The sequence below is a fragment of the Eucyclogobius newberryi genome, unplaced genomic scaffold (assembly GCF_026437365.1).
Source record: "Eucyclogobius newberryi isolate DKJ021-1_F unplaced genomic scaffold, fEucNew1.0.hap1 SCAF_9, whole genome shotgun sequence".
NCBI lineage: Eukaryota > Metazoa > Chordata > Actinopteri > Gobiiformes > Gobiidae > Eucyclogobius > Eucyclogobius newberryi.
The window spans coordinates 29,499,992-29,523,393 of record NW_027316532.1 but is presented as its reverse complement, the minus strand read 5'-3'; the positions used below and the strand labels follow the sequence as shown (position 1 = coordinate 29,523,393).

Below are 23,402 nucleotides of genomic sequence, written 5' to 3'. Positions count from 1 at the left end.
TAACATCTTACCTCTAACAAGCTCGGCAAATGGCATCCATACATTTTTGGACTGTCAGAAAAAGGCAGCTGGATGTCTGCATAATGAAATGTCGAATTAAAGTTGTGTTGTGTAATCCGGGTGTTTGCATGTTGAGTTGAAATAAGACAGAAGCCCTCCATCTTAAAGTGTGGAACCATCTCAGGATATGGAGCAGAGATGATAGCATCAGTGGACAACGCGAACATTTTCAATTTTGTGCTATCGGACACCGAAGAGATGTGTCAACAGAGAGGGCCCACTGCAAGTAAACACAGTCTGACAAGCAATAAACGAAATTCAACACTACCTCTGACCTCTGGACCGTAACACACATTTAAGTGGATGCCTACACAAGATTTGTGAAAATAGTTTGCTCAATTACAGCACTGTTTATTTACAATGTTGTTCATAATTGGAGTTACATGATCACTCCTCTCATCATTTACCGCACATAGAAGGATTTTAACCACAGTTTCCTCCTCAAAACAGGACTTAAAATGATTTTTTCCTCCAACAAGGCAGTGTTAAACAAGTAATAGCTCATTTACCTGACGAATTTCGGTGACTGGACTTCCGCCTTCGTCAGAGGTGACGTCTGATGTTGTGAAGTGTCTTTTATCCAGTGGTGTGCGGTCAGGGCAATCAAAGCAATCAGGGAAAATATAGAAGAGAATTAAATTGTTCTAAAATATATCCAAATAAGCCCAATTTCCCCTCACTTCTGCTGCTGAAGCTTGGCTGAACTCACGGTGTCTTTCAGGCCACTGGGCAACACTGCGCGGGAAGCATGATTCTGATTTTTCCACTGCGCTGCAATCTGTGCCCGTGTTCAGAGGCCCATCCATGTTCTGCTCTCTAATATGAGCTTTTAGAACCAGAGCGGACGGCAGCTCCTTTTAGAGGGCTGCACATGCACTCTGAGGACCACACAGCCTCAAACCCATAGATCTATGCTCAAACCACGCTGAATAAACCTGTGTGGGAATCTTGGATGTTTGCACGTTTTGCCCTAACTAAGCATGTGCAGAGGAGAAGCGAAGCAACAGCAGCGGACTATCTTTTAGAGACAAGTCTTTGTTTGTAGCCTAGGCTTGGTTTAGAAATACATGCAGTCATTTAACAACGGAGTGCTAGTTTGTGTAATGAATTGCTCCGTGTTGTCAGCTTATTTGTCCATTTAGCATTTGGAAATGGTATGTGAGCTTAGCACAGAAGGATAGGTGTTTGCCCTTCACGAGAGAGACCCGTGTTTGAAGCCCACCTTTGCATAATAGTGTGGGCTTTTTTTCCCCCTAACTATACTATTATCCATTTAATACTGATGAACATCCCAAGTCTGCTTGCCCATCCATAAAAGTCACTGCACGCCACTGTTTTATTCCCAGACATGGTCAGTCTGACAGATCTATTGACTGACCACGCCTGTCCAAGTGGTCTCTGGAGAAGTGAGTCCCATGAGTAAACACTCCTTCGTCTCAAATGATGGTCCGTGCGCCCCGCTTCCTGATTTCAATAGCCTTTCTTGTCCATTTTTTGTACTTCTGTCCTTCTGTTCCTACGTTTTTTGCGTTGTCCCAGTCCATAACATGGTTTTATAATTTTCCTGTGTTGCTTTTTCTTTATCTGACCGTCTTTGTATTTCTTTTTTGCATTATTTTTGGTGTTCCGTTTTTTTTTGTGTTGAATGTTCTTCCCATCTCCCTGAAAGGTTTTATGGCACGTTTTGCATGGGATCTCGTCCATACATTGTCCTTTTTCTCTGGTTGGATTTTGTCCTTGGGATGTATTAGTAGTTGCCTTAGTTTGGTGTGAGGTTTTATTATTGCAATTATGTTGTGTTTAGTGCTCTTTGTATCTGTTCTGGAACATGTAAGGTAAATAAGCTTGTTTGCAATTGTCTTGTTAGAAGAAAAGGTTTAATTTAATTTGAAAAATAAGACACATGGAATTTTCCATGGAAAATTTGACCTGTTTTGTTTGAAATATCTCCAACACTTTCATAAATTGATGATGTGGGAGGCTGCATGTGTGTTTGCCTAAATACCAATGCTTTTAACATCAAACATCCAAGTCAATTTAAACACCAAGAAACTCTGCAATTATATTTTTAAGTGATGTTCAGTGGGGACTGTTGATGAGCTGCGCAAAACGGGAAATTATATTATGTTTCACTTTGATGGAATATCCTTTCGCGGAGGACTTATGAAGACTGGCAGTAAATAAACCTTTCCTTGCCAACAATTGTTGCATGTGAATTCAGATGGCTGCCTCAGTATTTTGGTGGAACTCAAAATTGTTTTTTGGTTAGAAATAACTTCTTGTGCAGAAAAGTTGAGAGAGAGCGTCTATGCCAAGTAATACTCTAAAAGCACATACATAACCAAGACTGTGTAATATTCAAACTGTGTCTTCTTAGCTAAAATGTGATGCAAGATTATGCCATCCAGTGAAACCAGACCACAATCTGAATACATATATTTCCTCCGGATCGTCTTCCACTTCAAATATTGCTTATTTATTTCTTGTTTATATTACTAAAACACAAACATATTGCTGAAAAACATAGTGTCAGTAATAAGTTAGAAACATGATGTAGTAAAGAACCTGAACCCGATATTCAAATAATGAGGGAATATGTTTTTGTTTTAATTAGTAGCCCAGCACACTTAGTCCCTTAAGGCAGTTGTTTCTAAAGGGTTCTCATTCAACTACTCTCCTGATTGGATGAAAACAAAATGCATTGGCGATATCCTTCAGTCTTGTATTTTTCTTTTTAATAGCTGCTTTTACATGGAACTGTATGGTTTAAAGCGCATTTAACTGAACTATGAGATTAAAAAGTATTTTATATGGAACAGTGTCATAGCTTTATTCATTGATGTGACGTCTAACTTCAATAGATTGAGTATTGATCCCTGAGAATCCTACGATTGATGTCTGGGCACTAGGGGTTGGAGATATACCAAAAAATGTAGGTTATAATATTGCAAATGTTGTTTGTGTTATGTAAAATTAGAATATTGAGTATCGTCTGCAATTTACATGACTAAAAATGACTGTAAAAAGAGCTTATTGAGGACAGAAATGTCTGGTGTGGTCTTCCAAACAAGGATTTAAAGTGATATATCTATACTTTTGTGGTTCATCTTATGGTTCAATATTTTATGCAATAAAACAAAGACTTTTACAGGCTCACTTTAGCACTTTCCTGAATCGTCCGTAGTAGTGCATAAACCGTATATATATCGCTGGTGGCCAAGTTACAGGTCAGATCTGTGGAGTTGCGAGTCTACCCATAAGAATGTGTGTTTTTCAAGGTACTGTTAGTATTTTTCAACTATAAAAACATCTCAAATTTAATAAATATGACAGACGAGATGAATGCCATAATAGTGAAACATTAAAGGCGAAGCAATAAGCAAGTGGTAGGTCTCCTATTTGAAAATTTACATAGTGCACCTTTAAGAAGATTCTGATATTTTACTAAAACACAATTACTTGCTTTTTATAGGCCTTAATAAAATCAATTTAATCAAGAATATTCTCAGCATTCTTATTCCTTTTTAAAAGGATGTTTTGGCCTGTAGGCTTGCTCTTACTGAGAGCACATTCGCTATCAACTCGACCACCAAGCTGCACAGCGTTCCACTGTTCTTGTACTTTCAACACTGCACTTTCTTCATTGTGGGACAGTTAAATCCAATCCTACTTGTATTGGACATTTTATAAACAAGATAGTTTCCAAAGTGCTGCACGTAATAGTGATAATGGTGCTCTAAAAGTACTGTAATCAGAAATACATTTCAAACAAGTGGAGCTAGGCCTAAAATCAAAAAACAAGCTTTCAACACAGCACTTTCCTCATTGTGGGACAGACAAAGGTTCTCTTTGTGGATCAGAAACACCTTTTTGCCTGATCACTGTGTCAGGCCAAGAGATCATATGTGGATGCAATTATTCATGAGAGTATGTATACAGAATAGTGTTCCATTTAACTTCAAATTTATACCCAAGGGAAGACAGTAGTGTCTCTGTACATGGCTATTTAGAATCTTGCATTTTATCAGGTAGACGGGCTCCAAGACCATAACTGTCAGTATTATGTTAAAATCTGCTGTAGAACTCACTAAATATGCATCACTGAAAATGTCACATCCAGCACTCTGCCTCTTCCCATACACAAACTATCAATGACTACCTTTGTCTCCAGAACAAGTACGTTCAACAACAACTGGTGAGCAAAATCAACAATTTCCACTTTTTCACAAAGCCTAGCTTAAGGCATGCTGTCATTTGGCTTATTCAAATATGAGGGCATATTAATAGAATGCAGCACAGTGAAAGAGATGATGAGATCCTACTGACAATTTAAAATTGAAAATAATGATAAAATTTGATTTAAAAAAAAAAAAAAAAAATTGCGTTATGTATTTTTTGTTGCTGTGTGTTTCAAAACTATGAATAGCCCAGACAGCGGCGCAGCTTCAGCGCCTACTGGTGTACACTTGGTTTAGTCTGGGCAGACGGCAAAAAAACCCACCGGCAAATACTCTTTTTTTTTTGGAGGGGAAAGTGAGTTCTTTGTTGCACCCACAGGCTTTTAGATTTTAGGATTAGTAAACACCCCGTCCAAATAAATTTGTCCGCAAAATGTACTTAAAAAATGTGCGTGCACCTATGATCACACTCCGCCACTTAGGAGCGGCGTATCACGCCGTATTTTCCGACGTTTTAACTAAATAAAGCGGCGCTTTTGACGTTATGCCGTGCGTGCCGTGAAAGGGATCCCTTGGTTCCTTCTTTCGTTTCATTCTGTCAACTTGAGTTGAAGTGTGTCAATTGACAGATTAAAATAACCTTCGCAAATCCAGCGTGCCTTACCTTGTTTCGGCGATCTTCGTCAATTTAATGCGGTGTCGATGAAATTCTGTCAAAGTGCGCGAAAAAAACGTGGAGCTTCGGGAAACGCGGAGCTTCAGAAATCTCCGGAATAGGCCTCGACAGCCAATCAGAGCCAAGCACACAAACGTCGTCGACCAATCAGCACGCAACATGCACATTTTCACTTGTAAACTGTCATAACGCGGACCATGGCAGACTAACGCTTCCTGGCCCGATTTAATGATAATCCCTTTTTTTCTAAGATTTATTAATAAAAATGACCCCGTCCTTCCACATTTCAAAATAACCCGTCCATAATACGGGAAGACGGGCCCCTGGCTAAAAGCCTGCCCGCTTACGTGAACAGTGCCGCACTCTTTGCCTGACACCTCCACCTCTCGTACGGGGCTACTCGGCCAAGTGCTCCAGTACTGCGTGGTCTTGGCCACTCAAAATTTGTCATATAACCTGAGCAAAACTAGTACAGACTGACAGCACAACACAAGAGGACCTGATCAGGCTTAACTCTGCTCTGGAACTGACCACAGTACCTGTCCCTGTCCTCACGCCCGCCGAACCATGCATCATTCCACTGAGCACTAAGATGTTCAGTTATGCATAACAAGGTGACATGCACCTTGTCTATGATTTAAGGTTGCGTGGTCCAGGATGCGCGAGGAAAGGCCTACGCTCTGGAGCAGAGGTCGGATCAGGTCCTCTTGTAGGCTTCAGTCCCAAGAAGGCGTTCAAATCTGCACGGCCCAGTCGTGCTGGCCCAGACCACACAGACAGGTGTCCAATACAGGAGCACTTGGCCGAGAAGCCCTGTAGAGTACAGGAGACGTCCTACAGAGTTGAGTGTTAACGGCGCTGTGCCTTGCTCATGTGAGTGGGCTCGTGCAGTCATCACACATCTCACCGATCTGCTTGTAAACTTGTGAGATTATGCAAAGTGTCCACTTTTAGAAATCAAACTCTGCTCGGTCTCCAGGGGCAAACAGCAGCCACACCCAGGAGGATCCACACCCAGACATGTCCTGTCCACGGCGTGAGACTCACAATGAGTCCAATGAGTCCTTATGTTTGTGCGGGGTCAGTCATTTCCCTCACTACTCGGACCCCATTGTTAGTACAGTCTCATTTGTCAACCAAATTCCGCGTAGGGGAAAACAAATAAGGCTAAATTAATTAATGAATCTGCGCTCCAAACAATCATTTGAATAGTGTTATCGTCTAAAAAACGAAAAAATTGAAAATCCAATTGTTGTCCTTTTTGTTTTCAATTTGTATTTTTTTAGACTATGTGGCCCGTAGGCTTTATTAGACAGAAGAGGACAGGGTGAAATGGTTACTCTTGGAGCCTAACCTTTATGCTGTGCCTATAGTGTGTTGCCCTCGACCACCGGGCAACACACTTTAGTTTTTGATTTTAAATAGAAAATCAAATGAATGAAGGGTACACGGACAATTCTATTATAATTATATATCCCTCTGTGCGCTCTGTGATGATATTTTAGTGTGGTAGGAAAGGGTTAAACCCTGCCATTCTTTCGCACACAGAGGAAGTAAATAGCAGACTTACTGCTGCTATATTCTAACAGAGGAGGGTTTTATCTTTCTGTCACTTTTTATTTGACGTAAATTGACCTAGGAATTTGCCGCTTGCAATTCACAGGCTGTGCAACTCAGTGCAAAAATTCCATCTTTTTTTAGACATTGTTGTCCAAGTATTTCGTAGAAAACAACCCGTTTTGACACCTTTACCTGGTATAATTGGTTTAGTAGTAAAATAGAGGGGAATAGAGCTGTGTGTTGTTCTGTCAGAAGCAGAGAGCAGGAGGAGGGGCTGCTGCTGCTGCTGCTGCTGTTGCTGCTGCTCCTGCTGCTGCTGCTGCTGCTGCTGCTCCTGCTCCTGCTGCTGCTGCTGCTGCTGCTCCTGCTGCTGCTGCTGCTGCTGCTGCTGCTGCTGCTGCTGCTCCTGCTGCTGCTGCTGCTCCTGCTGCTGCTCCTGCTGCTGCTGCTCCTGCTGCTGCTCCTGCTGCTGCTGCTGCTGCTCCTGCTGCTGCTGCTGCCCCTATAAAGGCTAAAATGGTTAAAAATAAGCAGAAGGCGCCGTGGAGAAATGATGATTCGGTCAGGGCACAGAAAAGGGAGTGCCGCAGGGCCGAACGGAAATGGCGCAAGTCAAAGCTCCAGGTTCAAAAAGAGATTTACAAAGAAAAGCTGAATATGTACAACCTAATCTTATGTAGAACTAGGGAAAGATATTTTTCTGAAATAATTGGAAGCTGCAGTAACAACTCGCGTGTCCTGTTTGCCACAGTAAACAGATTAACAAACCCTCCAGCTCAGCTGCCGTTAGAACTCATTTCCACATCCAAGTGTAATGAGTTTGCATTATTCTTTAATGACAAAGTTCAGGGCATTAAAAATGCTATAAATCCCACAATGCAAAAATTTACCCTAAAACCACCAAGACACTTAGAGCTGACTCACTTTGCACCAGTAACTGACAAAACTGTCCATGAGATCATCACCAGTCTGAGTTCATCTACATGCTGCCTTGATGTGTTACCCACCAAATTTCTAAAGTCTGTGCTGAACAGTTTGTTAGCACCACTCACTCACATAGTTAACATGTCGCTTCAATCTGGAACATTCCCAATGTCTTTGAAAACTGCGGTCATAAAGCCTCTCCTAAAGAAGAGCAGTCTTGATGCCGCAGTACTGAGTCATTACCGGCCCATCACTAATCTGCCATTTTGGGGCAAAGTCCTTGAAAAGGTTGTTTACCAACAGCTCACAGATTTCCTCTTAATAAACAACTCATTTGATGTTTTTCAGTCAGGTTTTAGACCTCATCACAGCACTGAGACTGCTCTTGTCAAGGTGACAAATGACATCCGCCTGAACACTGACACGGGCAAAGCCTCAGTCTTAATTCTGTTAGATCTGAGTGCTGCTTTTGACACTGTCGATCATGGGATCCTCTTACAGAGACTAGAGGACTGGGTGGGCATCACTGGCACTGCCCTAAACTGGTTAAGGTCCTATCTGGAAGACAGGAAGTACTTTGTTGAAATTGGTAGCTGTGTCTCAGACCACATGACCCTGACCTGTGGAGTGCCCCAAGGGTCAGTCCTGGGTCCCCTTCTGTTCAACCTCTACATGCTGCCGTTGGGTCAGTTGATACGCAGTGAAAATGTGTCCTATCACAATTATGCAGACGACACTCAGATCTATGTTTCACTATCGGCAGGTGACTATGGACCAGTAGATTCACTCTGTCACTGCATCCAACAGATCAGTTTGTGGATGCAAAACAACTTTCTCCAGCTGAACTCAGACAAGACTGAAATAATCGTTTTTGGCCCACAGAAACAAAGAGAAAGTGTTAGCGGTCACCTCCAGAGTATCGCTCTAAAACCTACAAACCAAATTAGAAATCTGGGGGTAATAATGGACTCAGACTTGAACTTTAATAGCCACGTCAAATCAATAACATCAGCAGCTTTTTACCATCTAAAAAACATTGCCAAAATCAAAAATATAGTGTCAAAACCAGATTTAGAGAGACTTATCCACGCGTTTGTCTCCAGTAGATTAGACTACTGTAACGGCCTGCTCACTGGTCTCTCCAAACGAGTTGTAAAACAGCTGCAGTACATCCAGAACGCTGCTGCTCGGGTCCTGACTAGAACCAGGAAGTATGATCACATTAGTCCTGTTCTCAGGTCTCTGCACTGGCTCCCTGTGGCTCAGAGAATAGACTTTAAAGCAGCTCTGCTTGTGTACAAGTCTCTCCATGGCCTAGCACCAAAGTACATCTTGGATATGTTAGTGCCATATGAACCATCTCGGACTCTGAGGACCTCAGGGACCGGCCTCCTGCTGGTGCCAGAGTCAGGACAAAACATGGGGAATCTGCGTTTCAGTTTTATGCAGCTAAAATCTGGAACAGTCTTCCTGAAGATGTGAGACAGGCTTCTACTCTGACAATGTTCAAATCTAAGCTAAAAACTGTTTTGTTTAGCTGCGCATATGACTAAAAGGATTTTTTCTTTGCACTCTTCTCTTTTGTTTGTGATTTTATTAGTTTAGAAAATCAGTTGGATTGATAATTTTTAATTTAGTTAATTTTATTGTATTTCTGTAATTTCTTTGTGATTTGAATGCATTTTTCCTGCTGTGAAGCACTTTGAATTGCCTTGTGTATGAAATGTGCTCTACAAATAAACTTGCCTTGCCTTGCCTTGCCTGCTGCTGCTGCTGCTGCTCCTGCTGCTGCTGCTGCTGCTGCTGCTCCTGCTCCTGCTGCTGCTGCTGCTGCTGCTGTTGCTGCTCCTGCTGCTGCTGCTCCTGCTCCTGCTCCTGCTGCTGCTGCTGCTGCTGCTGCTGCTGCTGCTGCTGCTGCTCCTGCTGCTGCTGCTGCTCCTGCTGCTCCTGCTGCTGCTCCTGCTCCTGCTGCTGCTGCTGCTGCTGCTGCTGCTGCTGCTGCTGCTGCTGCTGCTGGGAACGAGGCAGAGATGCACAGACATGAGCATCAGGACGAGCACAGACTTCTAGTCAAATAAATTATCAAAACAAATGCAATGCAGAGTAAAATGCGCACAGTAGAAGTCTGATGGGAATTGTATGTCTAATAACCTATAAGTTGCATATTATTGTTATTAATGTATTATTGTTGTTTTTTCAATCATCACAAATTCAAGGCCAGAGTCTAATCATTAAACCACACAAAACACATAATTGCCTATATGGGCAGGGAGCTGATTCCATAACACAGGAGCTTGGACTCTTGGGACCACCAGAAGGCCAGCATTTAGAGCGCGATGAGCTCTGTTTGGATGATATGGTACTATAGCATCTTTGAGGTAGGATGGGGCCATTATATTTATGGCTTTATAAGTAAGGATTTTTAATTTGATTCTAAACTCTGCAGGATAAAGTGCTGAAAAAAATTTAGTGTTATTTTTGTTCACTTCTATAATGTATGTTTTTTTTTGATTGACACTGGGTTGGTATTAGTCCTGCTTTAGTCCTGTTTGTATGTGACAGAGAAATGTTATGTATTTACTTCAGTGAAACAATAAATTCCTGTTGAATAGTTCCATTGGGAGTTGTTTGTAGACATTGAATATAAATAATACAATTGTGGAGCAGTTTTGTAGTCCGGCCCCAGACAATGGCCCTCCAAAAAGCCTGGCCTCATGGAAAGTATAATTGAATAGCCCTGCTTTAGCTTAATGGTGCGTTCCAGTCATCCTCAGAGTTCTGGCCTGAACATTTTCACTGGAACACAACTCAGAATTCCTACTCTGAGAAAATGGCTTTTTGGTGAAAAATGAACACAGGCAGCTTCATTAGTGATAGTAGCTGTGTTATTTTACCTTTATTTGCTCTCTACTGTCGATTGAAACTGGCAACACAAATGAGAGGCTCATGGGGGGCTCATTCTGCTTTCTGATTTGATATTCGTCTTGAACCAAAGCGCCAATTATAACATAAACAACTTTGCCATCATGTCCAATGTTTTTTTTTTTTTTTTTTTTGTAATTGAGAACAAACCATTTGATTTTAACACTTTTATCTTTACCTTTAAGATGACTAACTTTTAAACCTTTTCTACTATGGACCACTTCTGGACTATTACAGGATTACACCAATTTAAAACCAAAATCTTGCTTAATAGTCCCTTTAAATAAGGTCACTATGAACAGTATATACACAACAAAATTACCAGGTATCACATGTATAGTAGACAAAATATATTCACATTTTACTCAAGTCTCTACCATCAGAAACACGCGACCTGTGATTCATATTAATATTACCTCTTCACTGCGCTGTACTAATGTATTTTTTATCCTGCCTTCTCTTTTTCCTTCAGTTCCTCCCAAGATCTATGACATCTCGTCCGACATCACGGTAAATGAGGGCAGTAACGTGTCACTCATCTGTATGGCGAGTGGGAAACCCGAGCCCACCATTTCCTGGAGACACATAACCCCATTAGGTGAGTCGGCTTCACCTCTGCTGTACATTCGCCTGTGCACGGACGAGCGGGAGGAACGGGCCAGTGGATGGGCAATATGGTTGGATGCATGTAGACAGGAAATGAGAAGGCGAGAGAAGGATCAATAGGTGATAGATTGAGCAGAGCGGGAGGGGGGTCGAGTTAAGTTGCAAATGAGAAAATTGACAGGTATTGCAGGGCGAGGGGTCACGTGTGATTAGATGGAGACATAGGGAAAAGACTTAATCATAAAATCAAATGATGAAATGAAGGGAGAGAACTCGACAGCTGGATTTCCATTCTCCTATAGTCCCTCACCACTAAAGGTCTATAGTTTGCAGAACGAGATAGTGGATTTAATATATATAGCTGACTGAGGTATGTGGTATGACGGTGTTCAAAAAACTCAAGAAAAACTAGAGGGGAAACAATTAATCGACTAATCGTTACGAGTCGACTATGGAGAATAATTGTAGATGTATTTGGATAACCGTTATAATCAGTATCTGGATTATACAACATCTAAACACATATGAAAAGACCTTTTTATTCAAGAGACTGTGGAATCTAAATGTTTAAAAAAATATGAATTAATAGATCAATAATAAGAACTATTCATTGCAATGATGTCTAACATGTTGAAGCTTCACATTTCACTTTGAATCATAGAGAAATGGTTTTAATGATTACTTTTTGAATAAAACCTATACTGCCTTAGGAGTGTTCGCACTCATGAAACATGTCACCGTGCCCTTCTTCTCTACATTATTTTCTATCCCCAATTATAAGCCAGGTTACTGTGACTCAACACAGTTCTTTCTTGGGTATGTCATGAACCTTTTAAACCACTTTCAAGTTTAAGAATTTCATTTTAGTGCTTCACCTTATTAGTTAGTATTATTAGTGAAACAACAACGGATCGGGGATGGAAGACGTTCTGGACGGCGTGGAGGAGCAGCCTTTTCTGCCTGCACGTGCCCGGAAACGTAAAAAGTCCCTTAGCTCGTCCGAGGGTTCTGGGAATGAGCAGCAGGATGAGGCTGAAGCTATTGATGTCCGGGGTGAGAGCAGAGACTGTAAGGTGATCATAAAGCTTGCACAGGATAGTGCATCCTTTAAGGAGTGGAATTCAGTGGCATTGTCAAAGAGCCTAACTGTAGCTGTGGGAGTGATCAAGAGTGCGAGTGTCCTTAGAGATGGCTCGCTGCTGGTCGTGTGCAAGGACGCGGCTCAGCAACGGAAGGCGATTGGAACTAAACGTCTGGGTGGAAAGGACATTCTTGTGTCTAATGCTGAAAAAAACACGGTCAGAGGAGTTATCATAGGTGTCCCTACGGCGACGTCTGTGGATGAAGTTAAGGAGAATTTGACGGGAGTTACTGTGGTGGACGCTAGGCGTTTGAAGGTGACCCGGTTTGGGGTAAGATGTGACAGCTTGTCGGTAATGGTAACACTTGAAGGGAGGTGCCTGCCTAGTAAGGTGTTCATTGGGTACATGTGCTATAGCGTCAGGCCATATGTTCCGCCGCCCCTGCGTTGCTTTAAGTGCCAGCGCTTTGGGCATATTGCAGCGGTCTGTAGAGGGAGGCAAAGGTGTGGTAAATGTGCAGGAGATCATGAGTATGGGAAGTGTGACGTGGGTGCAAAACTGAAGTGCTGTAACTGTGGGGAAGAACATAGCTCTGCCTACGGGGGATGCAGGTTTAGCAAAAGAGCTGCTGAGGTGCAGAAAATAAAGGTCTCTCAAGGTATATCCTATGCAGATGCAGTCAAGAAAGTTTCAAGTAACGAGTTTAGAGTAAATACAGAGAGAGGAGCCAGCGCTGCTCCCAGCCAGGGCGAAATGAGAGAGGCCAGCGTGGCTCCCAAGAAGTGTGAAGGTTTCAAGAGTGGAGGTCCCATGTGTGCAGGTTCCAGAATTAATGAGAATACCCTGGTTGTGGATAGAGAGGATTTTGTACTCTTTATGGTGGATGTTGTAAACTGTGCTGCTCAGACTCAAAGCAGAACTGAAAGGATCAGGATCATTGCTAAAGCTGCAGGGAGATTCCTTGGAACAAAGGAGCTTGATTGGGCAGATATAGAAAACAGGCTAAAGGCGCTAAATGGGAGTCGGAGTGATGGGGGTCTGCTTGTGGGGAGTCAGAGTGATCAGAGTGACGAGATGGGGGTGGGGGTGGTCTCCTGTCCTCGCCCAGTCTCGTAGACGCACGGCTACCAAGCGGCGACATCAGTGGACATATTAAAGCCTATAGAATGAAGCCTGAAGAATAAAGCTGTACGGTGGAAGCACCGAACGTCAAAGAAGGAGAGGAAGATGAAGAAGAGTCTCCCTGGAATAAAGCCGGTCACAAAGACATATCATGACCTCATGGGCTTTGTAACACCAAAGCAATGGAAGGAGTACTTTTACGGACTACGACAGAGTCTGAGGACTACGACGACAGAGTCTGAGGACTACGACAAAGTCTGAGGAATAAAGTCTGGCGGTAATGCAACACTTGGATGCCAACCGCCATAAAACAACAACAACAACAACAACAACATTATTAGTGTTGTAGTTTAGTCACTGTTTGTGCACCAAAGCACTTAACCACAGTGTGCTCCCTGCTGTTTGTCGAGAGGATGATCAGAAAGTATAAGGTTGTTAAGGATGTTTATGTGTTCATCATCAGAACATACACTTCAATCTAATCAGTTTATTCTTTATTAAGCATACTTGAGACTTCATTAAATCAGTGACTCATTTAACTCAATATTGAAAGATGCACTATTATAATTCTACTCTTAAGAAATAAAAAAAACATGGTCTCCTTTGGTTTATTGAATGGCACCATGGTATTATGCTGTTGGTGTCCTTCGTCAGAGTAAACAAGGCAACTAGATTTAATTAATTATCTGAAAGTGCAGTAGAAAACACTTAAAATGAAGGTCTCTAAGGTTGCCCGAGTTCGAGTTCAGTATGCAGTAAATTTGATACAGTTATGAGAATCTTTCAGCTCGTAGCCGCCCCCATAATTCTGTGTCAACCTACAATTTGTCTCGGTTTGTGACTAATCATTTAACGTGCATTAGCAAAGTGTGTCATTATTGTCGTCCTAGTTTATTATGTGGGTAGATACTATGAATTGTTTTTGAAGTCTAAATCTTCTCGTTTGAAAACTCATGGCGGAGTATTTAACTGTTGCAGAGAGACCTTCCGCTCGCAGTCCCGACTCATTTTCATATTAATGGATTAGTACATGCTGTGCCTATCTGATGGTGGCGAGGATGGCTGCATTTATCTTATGGCTGTCAAATCCTTCCTCTCTGGTGTGCTCACCCTGATGGCATTAGGCGAGTTTTTCAGAAGATGATCAAAAGAGCGCCGTCCTCCGAGTCCGAGTGGCAGTCACTCGTCGGGCTTTGAAGTGTCCACACTTTGAAGTATGCCAGGAGAGAAATGATACGCTGTGGTCAAATGAAAGGGTCTGGGACTGAATGTAATCACACCGTCTCCCAGCACATCAAGCAGGAATCATTTAGAAGCGCGCGTTCTCCTTGTAGTGCGGACGATTTGTTCTAAAGGAAAGATTTCCAGTGGAACCGCTCTAATAGGCTAATTACCTACGTATGGCGTCCTATCAATTCTGTTGGATATGCAGAGCCGCTGCTGTGTCCAGGACAAGATCGGAGTATGAGATCACTGTAGAAATCATTTTTAATTCAGCTGTTAACGTGACACAGTCCAAGGGGCACAGGCCTACATGATGCAATTCCCCTCCAATGGCCCTATCTCGCAATGGTTTAAGTGGATGTAAAAAAATCTTTGTCCTGATAGTGTCTAGATCATTTTCATTTTGTTGAAAAACTATGCCAGTTAACTGTCTAAGCTTATAGGCAAACATTATAATTATCAGATATATAAGGAACAAAGTTATTTTTCATATAAAAATGTGTTAAAGGATAAAATGTGCAAGCATATAGAGTGAGATGAAGAAAGTTTGTGTCGTGTGCATGGTTAGAGCTCAGCCCAGATCATTTCTTACTGCTATTGTGTCCTTCGGCAAGATAGTCCAGCTACTCTACATAGGTATAAAAGTGTTTGTGTGACTGGACATTACTACCACAGACTGGAGTGAAACACAAAATTGAATTTCTTGAAAACTGCTATATAAGACTAAGCAATAATACTGTCCCAACCTGCTCTGCTCAAAGTGTTACTTGTCCGGTGTATTTACTTTACTTATTCGAATGTGTTTGGCCTTGTTGCATGGAATGTGGTCATAATTAGGGATGCACGATAATGAAATTTTAAACCAATACTGATAATTGGTCATTTCCATGTGTTTACTACCAATAATAAAGGAAACCCAATAATACATTTTTTAAATTAACCTCATTTTATTTTCATCCTATTACTATTATTTTATAGGTGAATATGGACAAACAAGGCTACTGTATATGAGCCCGATAAACCATACAAAGCCTATCAAATAAGGACATTTTAGTCTATAAAGCAATATCTGCCTGCTTTTAAATTCAATCTAATTCAATCTAACATCTATGGCCTATCAGGTAGACTAAAGTTTCATAAAGGCAGGACCTACATTCATTTAGCTTGTCACATGTTAAGGTATGTTAAGGTGGTTTTATTTTCTCATAGTCCTTATTATTATCCCTACAGGTTTATCTGGGGGTTTCATTGCCTGACCCGCCAGCCCCGCCCACATTCTGTTCGTATGCGTAAGGGTCTGGAATCGGAGTCAGAGCCAATGAAATCGTCGGTAATCCATTTACCGACCAATCCCATTCGGAGGTTTTAACGCGTCACACTGACGGTTCGATTCCCGGACCAGACCAACATCACATGATCTCTCTGGGTGGAGTCTGCATGTTCTCCCCGTGTTACCGTGGGTTCTCTCCGGGTTCTCTCCGGGTTCTCCGGCTTCCTCCCACCGTCCAAAGACATGCATGTGTTAGGCAAAATTGGTGACTCTAAATTGGCCCTAGTGAATGAATGTGAGAGTGAACTGTTTGTAATGTCCATGTCTCTGTGTTGGCCCTGCGACAAGTTGGCCACTGTCCAGGGTGTACCCCGCCTAAGGCCCGAAGTCACTGGGATAGGCTCCAGTCCCCCGCGACCCCGAAAGGGAACAAGCGGTAGAAAATGGATGGATGGATGGATGGATGGACACTGAGATACGGAAGTAGCGCTTTCCACCCCCGTTCCAAAACATTCAAGATGGCGGACCCGGCTCGTGACCCAGTGTTTACTTCTGCTCTCGCTTCGGTTTGAACAATCAGGAAAGTCCGCTCTACTCGCCGTGATGAACGTGCGTTAGATGCGGTTATACGGTCATCGCGATTCAGGAGACATTTTCTGCGTTCGGGGACGGATTACGCGGAATACGCCTTGTTGACATGGGCTACGTAATATCCGGTTAAGCGTGTTTTTTGCGTCACTTCTGGGTTTATGTGATTGGTTCTGTCTCTGCTCTCTAAACTCCGCCCTAGAAATTGAAGCGCAGCGGTCGAGCCCCAGACCCACACATGAAGTAGTTTGCCAAAACGTGTTGGGAATGGCTGGTCAGGCAAGGGGTTTCATGCTTTGACCAGCACAGGGAAAAGTCTGGGCACATGCAGCATTGACTGTGGTGCACCTTTAACATGACCCGGGCCGTGAGTGACTGTAAACAATGAAAACAGTGAGTTAGTTTAGGAGTCACAGCCTGCTCTCTCTGCGTTGGCCTGATAACAACAACACGGGATTGTTTGCTGTGCCATCCCAGCAGTGGCTCAGACGCAGACAAACTCCTCTCACTGCGCTATCATTATTCTTTTGTTTGATAAAGAACTAAAATAAAAAAACGATCCTCGCAAAGTCCGCTAAAGTTAGCGTCCATGTCAGGCGTGTTCTGTGCTGATGATGGCTGCTTCGTGTTTTCACTCAACTACAATGAAATCTAAGGATTTTTAGAAATGATTTATTTTTGCATCACAATACATTTATACTGTCAGCTGTTTTCATTCCAGTCAAATGAACAATCAGGTGAAATACATGACTCCACAGTGAGTGACAAATGGCAGGTTTAATTTGACGCCCTTCCTCTCTTCATCTCTCATTTCTGGGTTTGGGGGGTTGCACATTTTTTGCACTCTAGATGGTTCTGCTGCAGCAGTCACTGAAGTTTGACAGAATGATAAATTGCACTGACTGACTGTCAAGTTCCTATTTCAGGCCTAAGTGTTTTTGTGTATGCATTTTTCTTCCCCTTTTCTGCCCTTCTTGCCAACCAGCTACTGTCGGCTAGTATTAAACTTTGTGCACTCACTGGAGTGTGGCCATAAACAGTTTATAGAGACAATAATTTGCCCGAGTTGGTCTGCATAGATAGTCGATGCCTATTCTGCAATTAGAGATGTAAATGGAAAGAGAGAAATCCTTTTGATGGAGGGAATAGTACTTGCATGTGTTGTGTTGGTTAATGTCCAATAGTCTTTTTGTGGCTGTTTAATTAACCGTGCAACTAAAATGCGCTTTGTTGTGAAGAGTGTAGAGTTTAGCGACGATTGTTGTGTGATAAGATAATGTGTTACTGAAGCGCCCATTCAAATCCCTTTATCTGTTTATCAACTGATGGGATCTGTATGCTCCTCTGCCTTATCACCTGCTCCTCGTGATCCCTGCAGCATCTTCTGCAGCGTCGAACCCCCTATTGGATTGACCTCTTATACACAACAACAAGCTACGTATGTTTAATGTATTATTATTTAAGGGAACAACTCAATGAGGAAAGCTCTCTTTTTCATGGGCACACTGTGTTGACAAAAGACACATCAGATAAGTACAGAATATTAAAATAAAGATCAAATTAAGCCTGAATGGTATGAAGCAGTGGTTCTGAAACTAGAGCTTGTTCTGGTGAACGCAGACGCCTGATAATTTTTAGTGTTAACTTAATATAGAGACAATTTTATCTATATAACTCTCTTCCCTTGTGTTTGTCCTATTTTAGAGCTAGTTTAGACCTAGTTCAGACCTGTTATAGGCCTAGTTTAGAGCTGGTGAAACTTGGATGGCTAATTATTTTCGTAGATGGTACATTTGAGAACCAATGATGTATAGAGTCTATTATAAAATCATATTATATTTTCCACACATTCACCTGCTTCCCACTGCAAAGCTATTAAATAGAAACTCTTCCTTGGAACAAAATAACATCCGTTTGATACTCGGCTCTGGTCCAACTCCTAAAGTCAATAAAAAGGCATAGATTCACCAATTTTACACAGACTCTGTCCTTAACTGCTCGTAATGGCTGGGCTTGAGCATGAACACAGCTGGATATTGCGTATGCATGGAGCGCCGTGCTGTAGTCCTCACCATTGATAGGTCACACTGAGTAGCGGAATAGCCTCTAGTACAGTGGGTCTCCATCCGGGCAAATGGCTGGACGGCTGGATGCAATGCAAAATTGCTTTGATAAGCGCTTTCCATTGATAGAAGTGTGACCTTTGAAAGGGCTGACTAGAATACATATTTGATTGTCTTCTCTGATAGGCCACAGCTGGGACACGCTCACAGTCTTTCACTCTCCTTCCAAGATTTTGTGCAGAGAATATTTCATAACGCACTCCGTGAGAAGCCTATTTACTTGAACGGAAATTACATTTGTCTTTAAGAGCGTTGAAGCAAACTTTATAGAGCAAACCCGACTATGCCTTTATAATTTTATTAGCTTAGCCCGCTGCATTGAGGTTCAGTTTTTAGAGATGCTAGGTGATGTAAGGTCTGCGTATGGGAAACTCACATTCAGCACTAACTTTCTATAGCGATGAACCATTGTGCAGTGTGAGTGCTTTAAATATGAAACTGGGTGAATGATAAAATCGCAGGCAGTGACATCTGTATTTGGATTCCAGAAGCGGGAACATCATTTTCCTTTCAGCGGTTGGAGTGAAGAGTGCCGCTAATGAAAGAGAGGCTCAATGGGCACATGTGCTTTTCAGGAGTCTTTCACACAATAAACACCTCTCCTCAGATGTGAACACGACGACTGACTTGTACATCACATCCAGGGACATGATTTCAATACCAAGGAAAATTCTTGAAATGCAATACCAATTTTGATGCCACAGTGATAGATCAAATATTTTGACACACAAAGTAATGGCACTTTATTTATCTTACCATAAAACAGAGAAAAGAGACAAGCTGGAGAAAACCCAGAACAAACCCAGATAGAAGCCAATGAGAAGCTAGAGAGAAGCCAAAAGTTTCAAAACTATCTGTTACTTAGCATCCAAAATGTTCTCTTGCACAATTTGTGTTGACCAATGAAACTAATATCCCAGTTTTCTAAAGATGCATGTCTACACATGGGGAATTAAAGTTACTGTACAAACTGTACAGATAAGTCAATTCATTTTATTGTTTTAATGCCCACAATCACAACAGCAGTTGTCTTGAAGAGCGACAGTGAATTAGAGAAGCAGATTCATAGGAAATTATTAAATGGATAAATGTCCCACCATCCCCTGTCCTTAATCCCTGCTTCTCAGCAAGGAAAAAAAAGTAGAATACTCGAGGAGAACCACAGTGAAGGAGAGATCCGACTCCCATGGACGGACAGGCTGACGTGCTGACATGAAGAGACTGTCGGCCTCTTTAACATGGACAGGAGCTGATTCCATAACACAGGAGCTTGGTATCTAAACGCTCTACCTCCTACTGTGCTTTTAGAGACTCTTGGGACCACCAGAAGGTCGGCATTTTGAGAGCAAAGAGCTCTGTTTGGATAATATGGTACTATAGCATGAATTTGATTCTAAATTCAACAGGAGCCAGTGAGACTCGAGCACCGGTGTAATGTGCTCTCTTCTTTTAAGTCCTGTCAGTTATCTTGCTGCTGCTTTTTGAACGAGTTGAACACACCAAGCAAGATTCTGAAAACTAATATCATCAGCCTCATTGTCTGGACAAGCAGTATTTACATGTTTTGCCTCCTCTGCAGCCAACTGTGACAAAAGGGCTTTAGAGTACCAGAATGATGCAGAAATATGAATGCTACATTAGATTACCTCACCTTCTATTCAGTTGAAGTTAAGTCTGGCGCTCTGTATCGCTATCTGGCCCATAATAGGAATTTTATCAGTGCAGCATGCAGTGAGGTCTTTCCAGTGCATGCAGTCAGACCTAACTCTTAGCTCCCCTGGCTAAGTTCCACATGCTGGATTTTAGCAGCTCAGATTGACATTGTTTAATATAGGGGTGAAAATATCAAGGCCACGGTGCTCTACTCCAATTCTTTTCCACACCTTAAGCCGGGGCCAGAAGGCAAAAACTGCACAATGTAGCAGAGCAGGTGGTGCTCCATTTTGAGCATTTAAAAGGATACATTGATGTAAAAAACGCTGCTCTCTGCTAGAATGGATGCTTGAGCGATGCCTGCCCTATCTGTGTGTTGCAGCCCTGAAGAAAGCGCACTCACAGCTCCAGTACACAATGTGGTAAAATTGCTTACTGCCACGGCACGCAGCCAGCTTTGGCGACGACTACCGAATTAACCTTGCTATGATTTCTTTAATTTGCTCAGAGTGACATCTCCCTCAGGTGCGAAGGGCTTTCTTTTAGAGTCTCTCAAATATCACAGCGTGTACTCCCATTTAACACCGCGAGGTCCTTTGGGGGTCATGCACTGCCTGTAACAAGATTAGTAAGGCTTGATCTCTCCTTATGAAATTTATGCATTCTGTTATTTGTTTATGCATGGCGTCTGTTACAACGTGGTGTTGCTCAGTATATAGTTCTGTACAAAGTGCATATCAAAGGTGTGATTCTTGTTTAATGGCTGCTCTGACCTTTGCTAAGCCCCCTCGTGCTGTAATCGATAAGAATACAATTTGCCGCCCGGCCAAGCTGTTGATGCTACCAGATCCTGCAAAGGGAAAAATGGCCTTCATTTATCAAAGGAGACTACTGCCTGATGTGATTTGTGAAATGGAAATGTGTCTGGTGGTTTCAGAAAGACTCCAGTGTTTGTTTAAACCAAAGAACTATCAGGGTTTCTCATTGCAGTTATCGGTACACTAAACAATGAAAGACACTTTTCATCTAAAAATGTAATAATAGTGACACAATCTAAGATGACATTATTGCATTGTCCTTGAGCACAGCAGCCATAGCTACACAAATTATGAGATGTTTTAGTCACTGACCAGTATTCGCGATCTCTGGTTGAAACAAATGATTCTGATTTCATTGGAATGATCATAATCAGAAGGGGGTAGCAGCATTTAGCATAATAACGACTATAACTGTGAGTCAGAAAGCATATCATCATTATTTTTGTGGTAACTCAGAAAGTAGAACCTTCAAACCTGTTTTGTGTTACGTTTAGTAATTCATTATAATTTTTTTGGACAATCTATAAGTGTATATCGTTACTTGATAGTGAAACAAAAAATAATACGTTGGTAGATTTCTTCTAAAGAGTTGCATTCCCAGCTTTGAATAACTTGTTTTATTGAGAGCATACAGCTAGTCCAACACTGCCTTTCACTACAGAATTTGTGAAAACTCAAAGTGTTGTGAAAGACATCGATTACTATTGACTGACATGTTCTTTGCAGCAAATTTTCCAATGATGGATTGAATCCTCTGGAACGTGAATGAAAAGTGTATGTGCTTTGCTGTGGAAACCATTACATTTGCTTCAATTATTTGGCAAATTGCAGCGGACGTGTAAAGTGTGCTTTAGTCTCACGCTTGACCGCCACTTTTCATTTTATTAAACTGGAACTGCGTGGAGCTGCATAGGTCAACCATGGAATGCAAGTCCAAGAGATTGGGCTACAAGTTCACAACGTTTAAGGGCAAAGCAAACTTTATTCATAAATTCAAAGGGAGATTAAAAGTTTAAATCTTGCCACAACATTTTAATGAATTTCCAACGATTTTTTGTTTACATAATTTAGCGTTATTGCACAGTTTTTACAGTTTCTTTTGTAAAATGACCTGTTGGACTTCCATACAGTATATTTAGGCTTTATATATTCTTCTTGGGTTAGTGGCACCGCCTATTAGTTGACAGTACACACTTCACCCAGCTTTACAGAGCTTGTGGGGATTTCGTCGGTGTGCGATCTAGTCCTTGGTGCATTCAAATGAAGTATTGCAATGGACCCGTAGTGTCTGTCTTTTCTCAAGTGTTCCAATTTTCCGACCTACTGTAGCTTAGCATGAGACCTACTTATTCAGTCGATCCAAAAATGTCCCATCTCATTGCATCTGCCATAGTTGTAGTGTTTAAAGTGGTTTTGTAATATAAACGCAAACTTTCGTGAGCAGGGAATGTATAGTATTACTGAGCATGGAAATGTATGGATTTTATAGACCCAGAACACTATTTGAGTCACATTATTTACTGACTGTTGTCCGAGAATTGAGTTATACCAACAGTAAGTGCATTTCCTCATGAGATGCTTTTACATAAATTGTCATTTGTTTTTTTACAGTTTTTGGCTTGAAAACAAGACTGCTTAAAGAATACATTTTGAGGGGGGGAAAGTACACCCACTGATATTGTGTAATACAGTATGAAACAGTTTGTTTCTCGATATGTTTACATTTAACAATTAATTTTGTTTTCCACCCAAAAAAATATTACAAATGAACCTAATTGTTGTTGGGATTGAGTCCACAAACTCACAATATTCATCGTGTGACAATGTGACGAACGTGTATGATTGATAATGATTGGCACTTTTCCACGCTCCTAGGCCACTTTAATTTATTCTATAGCAGTTTTAGGTTTAAATGACAACTCGCAGCTAATATTGATATATTAATATATATATATATATATATATATATTATTCTTTTAGTTTTCTTTTTTATTTTTATTTATTTATTTTATTTATACTTCAAAATGAACATTAGCATTAGCATCGATCCACAAACAAGTATTTGTTGTGGAAATATTCACCTGTTTTGTAAAGTCTTTAACCTGTTGTCAGCGACATTGACCCACAACTCACTCTTCACTGCTTGTTCTTTAAGTATATTTAACATTTTGGAGTGACTCTGCAAAACCCCATAGAGACAGAATTGGACAGTAAGTAGTGACGCAGAACTCTGAACTTGCCAAGCTTGTGCACGGGGTCCATTTGGTCACAAAACATTTTTTTAAGAACATTCAGAACTACATTTACCAGCTATAATCTACCTGCCAAATGTGGAGCTTGCATTCTATATTGTCACTCCTACACTATATCAAACCTCCATCTTCCAATATTCATGGGATTCAGCTTTCTGGTATATGCAACATTTTGACGACATTTCCCACTCAAAGGTTATAAGAATATTTAGTTGTAAATGGTTAATCATCATGTCAACTGTCAAACCCACTGATAGATGCTTCACACGTTATACCTCCATATCCCCTTTTTTTCTCCAGTTATTTTAAAACTAGTGTTTTTTCCAGACACCCGTGGATTGTGT

The 23,402-nt window shown here is 41.5% G+C and overlaps 1 protein-coding gene across 4 annotated transcripts in view; it reads left to right on the top strand.

Moving 5' to 3' along the window:
* negr1 (neuronal growth regulator 1) overlaps positions 1–23,402 on the top strand; it is a 166,754-nt gene that overhangs the window by 61,362 nt on the left and 81,990 nt on the right. For all 4 annotated transcript variants that reach the window (XM_072437980.1, XM_072437981.1, XM_072437982.1 and 1 more), the window contains exon 3: positions 10,793–10,918. In XM_072437980.1, the coding sequence (XP_072294081.1) occupies positions 10,793–10,918 (126 nt within the window). The remainder of the gene's footprint in view (positions 1–10,792; positions 10,919–23,402) is intronic.